Below are 9,716 nucleotides of genomic sequence, written 5' to 3'. Positions count from 1 at the left end.
GGAATAAGTAAGGGAAGAGTTGTAAATGCGGGTTATTTGTATATGCATAGTTAAGTGACATCTAGCGACAATCACGCGTCAAATAGAGTGAATTATCAGTACCACTATTCGATACTGGGTGGCAACTGTGACTCGTCTGCCAAAAATTTAATATTAGAACAGTTTACAGTTCTGTTAACAGAATACTGATTAATACCTTGTTAATACTATTGTAATATTAGCTAAAAATTGGTGAGCATTAGTCTTTTCGTTCGTCGCGACATCTATTGACAAGTAGCAGTACAGGGTGCGTAGCCGAATGGCACAAACGCTCACGAAACGAAACGCTAGCAGATATCTATCCCTATCGCTCTTGCGTATTGGCGCGACAGAGCCGGACTACGTTTCGTTTTCGTTTGGCGTCGGAGAAATGCCATTCGGCTACGGGGCCTGATAATTTATGCTAGTTGCGTGATTGTCGCTAGATGTCACTTAACTATGTCTATACAAATAACCGGCATTTCAGTAGTAATTTTAGTATCAGTATGTATGGAGTTACTACTCTTCCCTTAGTCATTCCTCTATGGCCGTCAGAGAAAAATGGCAGAAAATTGTAAAACGTGTCTCTCAGGACACAGAATGATGACCATGACCACTCTGTCAAGAATGATACGCAGAAGAAGAAGATAAATTTAAGTTATTAAAAGGGGAAAAGGGTTAGAAAAATCGTCAGTCATAATCGATAGGACTGTCTAAAATCAAAGCAATGATTTCCTTTATATACATTTATTTTAATATTCCTATATTATACCTATAAGTATTCATTAATTCTTAGATATAATAAAATGGCTGATCTGTTTCAGGACAGTAAATTTTGGTATAAATTATCACATTTTTATCACAAAATGTATTCACAAAATTAAATTGCTAAAATGATTGGTCCACTTGTAACAGATGCTCCTCCTCAATATATTTTTGCGGCTTTCCTCAAGAGAAGGGTCCTTATGCATTAAAGTAAAGTAATTTTATCAAAAATACAATATAAATTCTTGTGAAAAGGTCAATTTTTATAACGCATGTAGCAGAAAGACTCTTCTGACACGGAGCGTCACTTTTTAAATGCTGTTTATCTCTAAAGAAATCTTTAACCTAATAAACCTTTCTGCCATGTCGCTTGGTATGAAAATATAATTTTTTGCTCATCATGCAAAACCCATCAGAAAACCAGATTCATTCAGATTCAATTGTTCTAGAGATTCTTTTCTCCAAATCTACTTTACGTACTGCATTCGAGCTAACAAAGATTTTTTATTTTTCAAAAAATTGAGAAAAACATTACCTTCTTTTAAAAATATATATTTCACTCAGCACTCTCGATTGAAGCTTCTGAAGATAGTTTGCTATAGATTACAGATAAAGTAGATCAGTCTGTTTATTTTGTTGTCTTTTTTGTGCAAGCCCTCATTCATCTACTACTTAAAAACAATTTAGAAGCTAAATAGGAGTAAGAGTTAACCCGCAAAATGGCAAGAATCACAGTCTTATGACACCTTTAACTATATCATCATACAGCTTCCTCGTCAGAGGAACATATTCCCCGGTCTTCTGATCTAAGAAATACATGGGGTCTTCATGAAGACCTAAAGTGTAGCTTTGTTCTATTAAATCTTTTTTACGCAGCTTGAATGTAGCAGTTAGGGGAGGTTCGGGTAAGACCCTGAGGAACAGCGGTCTAGCGTAGGCAGGGAGTGAAGACCGTAGACCTTTGGTGAGGTAGGGGATGTCGAGTTTCTTCTCCGGGTCAGCGATGGCCGCCATACCTGCTTTACCTTCTACGTGTGGGATCTGAAATTTTTAAGATGAAACAATTCAAAAGGAAGTCTTGGAAAGAAGTGGATTGGAGAGCCATCAGAATTTTGCATAATTCCTGATTTGATAATGTGAAATCAGGAATTATGCAAAATATAATGATGGTGTTACCAAATTAGTCACGTATATTTTTACAGCTGATAGTACTCCGCTCCTGAAGTATATTTATGTATGAAACATCATAGGTTTTGTTATGTTTTTTTGGAGCAAACTAGGAAACGTGTTGTGTTAAAACACCTTGTTAAATAATAAAATAATTAAATGAGATCTCTCTAGATACTGTTAACGTGACATGAGAGACAGTGTTAAACATCCTGACAGGCATTAAAATATTTTTTTTTGTTAAGGAAATGAAAACAAAAAAAGTTTTTTTTTTATTTCTAATGAAATTTAATTGCTTTGATGTTAATTAATGTCCCTTAAAATATCCGGGACCAATTTGGTAACACCCTATGTATCAAATTGATATAATTATGAAGATAAGCCCCAATTTCATATAGGTGACAGGTGCGACAATTGTCACAAAATATTACATATGTAGAATTATTGGTTTCACCACGCTGACAGGTGCGACAATTGTAGAATACAATTGTCACGACTAACCATAGGGATAAATGTATCAAATTATGAATAGTAGTTGACTCAAATGGCAATAAGTAAATTTATTTAATGGATATTTTTATGTTTATTGGCTGACTTTAAATATAAATGCCTTTGTTCACTTCGATAAAACTTATTTAAAACTATTCATTACCTAAATCCTCTCCCACCATTATATAATTTTCTTCGGTAACATTATTTATGTGTATCAAGTAGGCATTGGTTATGTGTTAGTATTTTGTTTCAAAAACAATATTGCAGTATGGATATAATAAGAAAGATGACTATATTAAAATTGATTTCCGACCGTAAATTCGTGTTATTTGATAAATTTGATAACAAATTAATATCCGCAATGAAAGTTAATACTTAAATATAAAGGAATAGCTTAACGTTTGATTGAAACGGGTGTATGGCAAAGAAATAGAAATATCTAAGATATATACCTAACTTGGCACTATACTAAGTATTTAATAAGTTTGAATTATTAAGATATATAAAATTTATTTCTTATAAACGTGAATAAAAGAAGAAGAAGTAAAAACATTGACCATTAGGTACTACAATAAAAATATACAAATAACAAATTAAACAAATTAAAACTATTCTAAACTAATAGTTAAAATGCTTAACTAAACTAAAAATATTTGAATTTGGAATTCGGTGTACCTAAATACGAAGGTAACTCGTTCATTTAAAACCGGCCAAGAGCGTGTCGGACCACGCTCAGTGTAGGGTTCCGTAGTTTTCCGTATTTTTCTCAAAAACTACTGAACCTATCAAGTTCAAAACAATTTTCCTAGAAAGTACTTATAAAGTTCTACTTTTGTGATTTTTTTCATTTTTTTTAAACATATGGTTCAAAAGTTAGAGGGGGGGGACGCACTTTTTTTTCATTTAGGAGCGATTATTTCCGAAAAAATTAATATTATCAAAATACGATCTTAGTAAACCCTTATTCATTTTTAAATACCTATCCAACAATATATCACACGTTGGGGTTAGAACGAAAAAAAATATCAGCCCCCATTTTTCATGTAGGGGGGGTACCCTAATAAAACATATTTTTCCATTTTTTATTTTTGCACTTTGTTGGCGTGATTGATATACATATTGGTACCAAATTTCAGCTTTCTAGTGCTAACGGTTACTGAGATTATCCGCGGACGGACGGACGGACGGACAGACAGACATGGCGAAACTATAAGGGTTCCTAGTTGACTACGGAACCCTAAAAACGATCAAATTAATTTGAGGGTATTTGTATAAAATAATATTAATGATAGCTATTTAGGTACATAGGTATGTAGTATTTTTTATGATACATAAGTTTAAAAACACAATTTAGTATAATAATATTGTATTAACGCAGAGAAATCTCAAAAATATACCTAAGTACTAATAATGTTACGAAGGGGCCAATAGCGTTTACTAACAGCAACACTCTTAACTAATCATCGGTAGGCTTTATGCCCTTGTAATAAGGTACTAACATTGCTGCCGATGGTACAATGATAAAAATAAATTGAGATATCCGTAGTTTGCTACAAATTTAATTTCATATTTACGTAGCATTATTGAAACTTATATCGACGGCGAAGTAACAGGAACTCCTAACTAAGTACGAAAACCTAAGTATATAGGTAGGAATTACTGTCACTATCACTAATAGTGTCACTATACCACTCGCATGGGCAGCCATTTTGAACAACGCGTATGTCAACCATAAATTACTACAATTGTCACACAATTCGACACATCTTAATCCTCCTGTCGAGATTCACCGACAATTCTATAAATATGTCACCTAGAAATAATAATTATTGTTTCACAACATAATTGTAATACATACAATTGTAGCAAAATGCCTGTCATGTTTGTAAGCAATTCTTTAGAAAATATTTTATAAAATTGTAATTTGTCACCTGTCATCGACAATTGTCGCTCGACATATGTCACTGACAATTGTAGCCTTTTTGAAATAGGGGCCGGCCACTCTCCCTACACTGATCAACATTTGTTCGGCGACTTTTAAAAATAACTTGTATTTTGATTTTTATCACCCTTGAAAGTTTTTTCTAAGAGGTAATGTATTGCGAATTCTGTTAAGTCTAAAGTGTGACGGACAACGTCAATGACAACAATAATGGCGTACATTGAAGCTAATATTTATTTTGTATGAAAAATTAAAAATTTAAAGACTTCATAATTTTTAAAAGTCACTGAACAAATGTTGATCAGTATAAGGAGAACAGCCTACAGTTCAATTCTTCGCCTCTGTTACAGGCCCCACTCTGTATAGTTAAAATAATTGATTGAGCCTTAATTTATTATGACATCAGCATCACCGTCGAACATCTTGTAACATTTTGGCAGAAGCGTAGGTACCTTGTTAATGTATAGTGAGGTGACAATTAAGTTACCACTGAGTAACTAGTTAGTTAGTTTTTCTAACGCAATTTATATTGTTCAAAAAATAATTAAATAAATTACTGGTCCAGACGGGATAGGAAGACACACAGATACCAGAGAGACCTATACTGACTTAATTATGACTTGCACTAGAATATTCCGGGCGAGACGTCCGACAGATGAACTGATCATCAATTAAATTTTAACTTCTGATTAGCAGAAACGTCTGCAATCGATGCCACTAGGCTTAGAATAAATTTAAAAGTGGAAAATGTCTGCCTTGGGTGAGACTTGAACTCACGGCCTCTGGATAAATATTCCAGCGCTCTGCCAACTGAGCCACCAAGACTTCAACCAAGCCAGCGAAATTTTCCACTACTAAGGTCAATGGGACCCGTAGCGACATCTACCGTAAGAATATTAAACTTCTTATCCAGAGGCCGTGAGTTCAAGTCTCACCCAAGGCAGACATTTTCCACTTTTAAATTTATTCTAAGCCTAGTGATCATCAATTACTTATAGAAAATGAACTTATTGGAAGCCTCAGCTCAGCCCGAACCATTTTAGCGTGATTCATTCTTTAGCATAATATTTATTGTTCTGTCCATATCATTCTTTACCTGAAAGTATCTCCAGTCCGATCCTTAAAGTAGAAATAGCCGAAGTGGTCCATAACCAGTATGTCTCCAGTGTTGAAATAGCAGTCTCCTTCTTTCTTCACATTGCGGACCATCTTCTTGTCCGAAGCAGTCTTGTCAGCGTAGCCCGCGAATGTGAGGATAGCCTTTTTAGCGTCTATCTTGCCGAGTAATAGACCTGAAATCCAAGAGAGTATAAGCAAGAATGACAATCTTCAGGAGAACGGGAGAAGTTGGACGTTTTATCCATGTAATTGAAAGCTACAAACTTGCTACAAACTAATTAAAGCTAAATAAGTACTTTGCATACAGACCGGGTGATGCGAATGGATGTATTCATTCGTAATTTTTTTTGTCCAAAAAGTCATTTAAATTTACATGTTAAATAGGTGGCTTGGACGGAACTGACCGGTCGGTGATTCTTTGAATGTACAGAATTTAATCAAGCAATCTGTTTTTTGCGTGATAATTACCAGGTTCATGAGGTCCGCAACTTATACATCTGCCGTCACTGTTCCTTAAAATTTCACCAGTAATTTCGTCGCATCTGAAAATATTAATTGAAAATTTTAAGTATAGACCCTCGAACCTAAACAATAAAGGTACTAAGGAATAATGTCGAACGAAGTAAGGAGAGGAAAACTATTTAGCACACCTCGATTTTTTCGGTTGGATGATGCATAATGTTAAAAAGTCCTTTAAACAACAGGATAGCAAAATATGCTGATTAAACGAAAATAATTTTAACTCTCATAATAAGATTGAAACTTACTTGACTAGAGTTAGAGGATAAATTGATGATACAAGTCGACTCAAAAATCCAATGGCTCCCACTTTAGAATCCAAGTTGACTGAAATAAACAAAAAAAATCTCATTATGAAGACGTGTACTCCGTTTCAATGGTTTACAAAGAGGGTAGTGAAAAAGTGGGAGATTTTTGACCAGTTTGTATCTATCTATGTGGATAGCATCTTGACCTTGACCAAGAGTAGAATAGATATTTGTTAGAATCGGTTCTATTAATTCTATTTCTGATCCAGTCCCAGATCGCTGGTGCGAAGAAACTCTAAAACCAAATCGCCCTTGGTGCACTGGCGTAAGTAAAGTCGCGCAGGATAGGGCAGAGTGATGATCTCTTGTATGTATCGAATCGATAGACCAAGAATTTTTTGGGTCGCTGAAGTAGTGAAGTAAGCAAGTAATATTTCTGACCTAGGAGCTACTTCACGCCAAATGACTAAAAGCTAATTTACTAGATTTATAGTAGCCATTTCTATTAATATATCTAGTCAGTTCCAATAATAACTCACTCAAATTGCTGTTCCCCTCTGTCGCCCCATAGAACTCCATGACCCTCTCAACACCGAATCTCTCTACAAACTCCTGCCAGATCTGCGGCCTTAGTCCATTGCCCATTATCACGCGTACGCGGTGCGCTTGGTCGCTGGGTGAAGGTGGCACCGCTAGGAGGTAGCGGCATATCTCACCGATGTATTGAGCTGCCTGGAATGGAAAGGTAAGTTTTAAGGAAAGGATGTAAGGATCTCAATAGTGTTGGGATGAATCGTGGGCACGTGGTACTCGTGTAGCAAACATATTAGTCATCTTTTGAATAGCTATAAGTCCGTAACGTTTATTAAATTGGTACCGATGGTACCAATTGATGAATTGATTGATTGGATTGGTATAATACGAAATACCAGAGACTTAATCTAATAAATATGACAATGATCAAATGTCTACTGGCTTTAAAGAGAAGTTGAATACCTTTTAAATTTGTTCCTAATGTTGGCTTTGTAGAGTTCGTGGCTACTAAGAAGTAAGAATCAATTTCTAGTTTCAGTTCTTACACACACGTAGGTACTTAGACTAATTAGTTAAATTTGACAGTAGTTTTGTGGAGAAATCTTGGAAAACCTAAGAGCCAATACAATCCATGACTAAGTAGTATGTGCGAAAAGAGAAGAGTGCAATGGCATCTACCCAAAATAATGGGAAAAATCACGGGTCGAAGGATGGAAAATGCGAAGGCAGGCCTTTGCCCTGCAGTGGGACATTACAGTAAGTTGGCTAAAAAGACCTGTCATGACAATTTAGATATTATTGCACAGTAACTATGTTTATTTTAGGTGTCGGAAATTGTCAAACTTATGTACACCCAAAACCTTGTTATATTATAAGAGCAGCCCGTGGTTTGATTTCTATTCGACTACTACTTTAAATAAATACCTAATATTTATTCAGAGCATACCACTTAGGAATCGCTTGCTCGTGACAGGACATTCATATGCCAAACACCTTGGGCGCGGAAAATCTTTTTAGTTGTACAAATATGAAAATATTCCAATAACATCAAAATATATACATTCAAATATTGAATCTCTGCTATTAACAAACAAATATTTAAATTGTGATACTTAGCAAAAAAAAGGAAGAAATTTATGAAAAACGAATCAATGTTGATTTACGTAAGTGAAGGAAACAAAAAAGATACATGACTTGGATATTGGCATATTGTACTAGGATATGTTAGACAAGTTGACTCACAGTGCATCCATATTTCGCGACATCGCTCCAATAGTTGGAAGCGGAGAACTTCTTCCGAAGTACCACGGTGCTGCCCAGCACCAGAGCTTGACCTGCTCCAAGCACCCCGCCAGCCGTGTGGTGGAGCGGCAGAGGATCGTATACCACGTCGGATGAGGACAGACGAGCTGATGTGTGGACTCCTAGTGGGATTAGGAGGTATCTGGAAAGTTTAAATGGACCATTTTTACCACTTATGTCTAGAGTTCCTTTAAAAATAACAAATTAAATCTTTAATTTTGAACTGCAATGGGATTAAAGAAAGTTTCCAAATTGAATACCGGTAAAAATCTGTCTGGGTTAATATCCTAATGGAGGGTAGACCTTCATGTGTTATCTCGGCATTTGCCAAGGCTCATGAATCCGGGGGTTCGAATTGACAACTTATCTCAAGATTTAAACTGACGTTTCAACTGCAAGGGTTATTGGAATTAGTCCGTTTTCCTCACGAAGCTTTCCTGCTCCAGAGTCTCTACCAAAAGCAATGTATCTAGGCTCTCATGAGTATATTGAATAGTTCTATTCTATTTTTGGATTGTACCTATTGTAGTACAGATGAAAGCTCACCAGATATTAGTGTTGACAGCAGCCTTAGGGAAGCCAGTGGTCCCACCAGTATAAATATACATAAACTTCGTGTCCTGCGGGCTGGCAACACCAGCCTCAGTACAATGCACTGTTCTCAATCAGCTCTGAACCGAGGATGGCAGCATCTTGAAGTAGACTACTTACTAGTGCCAGCAGAAGTAGATGAAACCTCACCTGATATTAGTAATGACATCAGCCTTATATATATATATATGGTCCCACTAGTATAAATATACATAAACATGTCCCGCTGGCTGGCAACACCAGCCTCAGTAAAATGCGCTGCACTTATCTCAATCAGCTCTGAACCGAGGGGGCAGCATCTTGAAGTAGACTACTAGTGCCAGCAGAATTGCAGTTAAAGTAGATGAAACCTGACTGATGTTAGTAATGACAGCAGCCTTAGGGAACCCAGTGGTCCCGCTAGTATAACTATGCATATGCGTCGTGTCCCGCGAGCTGGCAACACCAGCCTCAGTAAAATGCGCTGCACTCATCTCAATCAGCTCTGAACCGAGGGGGTAGCATCTTGAAGTAGACTATTAGTGCCAGCAGTATTGCAGATAAAGTATATGAAACCTCACCTGATATTAGTGTTGACAGCAGCCGTAGGGAAACCAGTGGTCCCACTAGTATAAATATACATAAACATGTCCCGCTGGCTGGCAACACCAGCCTCAGTAAAATGCGCTGCACTCGTCTCAATCAGTTCTAAACCGAGGGCAGCATCTTGAAGTAGACTACTAGTGCCAGCAGTATTGCAGTTAAAGTAGATGAAACCTCACCTGATATTCGTGATGACAGCAGCCTTAGGGAAGCCAGTGGTCCCACTAGTATAAATATACATGAGCGTGTCCCGCGGGCTGTCAACACCAGCTTCAGTAAAAGGTGCTGAGCTCATCTCAGTCAGTTCTGAGGCTAGTGGTGACGCATCTTGAAGAATGGGAGATGGTGCTGGATGGTCAGGAGAGTTGAATTGAAAGAGAGGTATGTCGTGGATTTCACTCCTGATTTCTTTGACGGCTGGAAATAGAGGAACGCTA

At 36.7% G+C, this 9,716-nt stretch overlaps 1 protein-coding gene across 1 annotated transcript in view; it reads right to left on the bottom strand.

Moving 5' to 3' along the window:
* Window positions 1-500: 500 nt before the first annotated feature.
* Window positions 501-9,716, bottom strand: part of LOC125238084 (long-chain fatty acid transport protein 1-like) — a 38,162-nt gene continuing 28,946 nt past the window's right edge. The window contains exons 5-11 of the mRNA XM_048145373.1: window positions 9,459-9,696; window positions 8,047-8,248; window positions 6,810-7,002; window positions 6,271-6,349; window positions 5,972-6,045; window positions 5,480-5,676; window positions 501-1,824 (exon numbers count right to left, since the gene is read on the bottom strand). Coding sequence (XP_048001330.1) covers window positions 1,513-1,824; window positions 5,480-5,676; window positions 5,972-6,045; window positions 6,271-6,349; window positions 6,810-7,002; window positions 8,047-8,248; window positions 9,459-9,696 — 1,295 coding nt within the window. The 3' untranslated portion in view covers window positions 501-1,512. The remainder of the gene's footprint in view (window positions 1,825-5,479; window positions 5,677-5,971; window positions 6,046-6,270; window positions 6,350-6,809; window positions 7,003-8,046; window positions 8,249-9,458; window positions 9,697-9,716) is intronic.

Source organism: Leguminivora glycinivorella, chromosome 22 (assembly GCF_023078275.1).
Source record: "Leguminivora glycinivorella isolate SPB_JAAS2020 chromosome 22, LegGlyc_1.1, whole genome shotgun sequence".
Lineage (NCBI taxonomy): Eukaryota > Metazoa > Arthropoda > Insecta > Lepidoptera > Tortricidae > Leguminivora > Leguminivora glycinivorella.
This window is presented reverse-complemented; position numbering and strand designations above follow the sequence as displayed.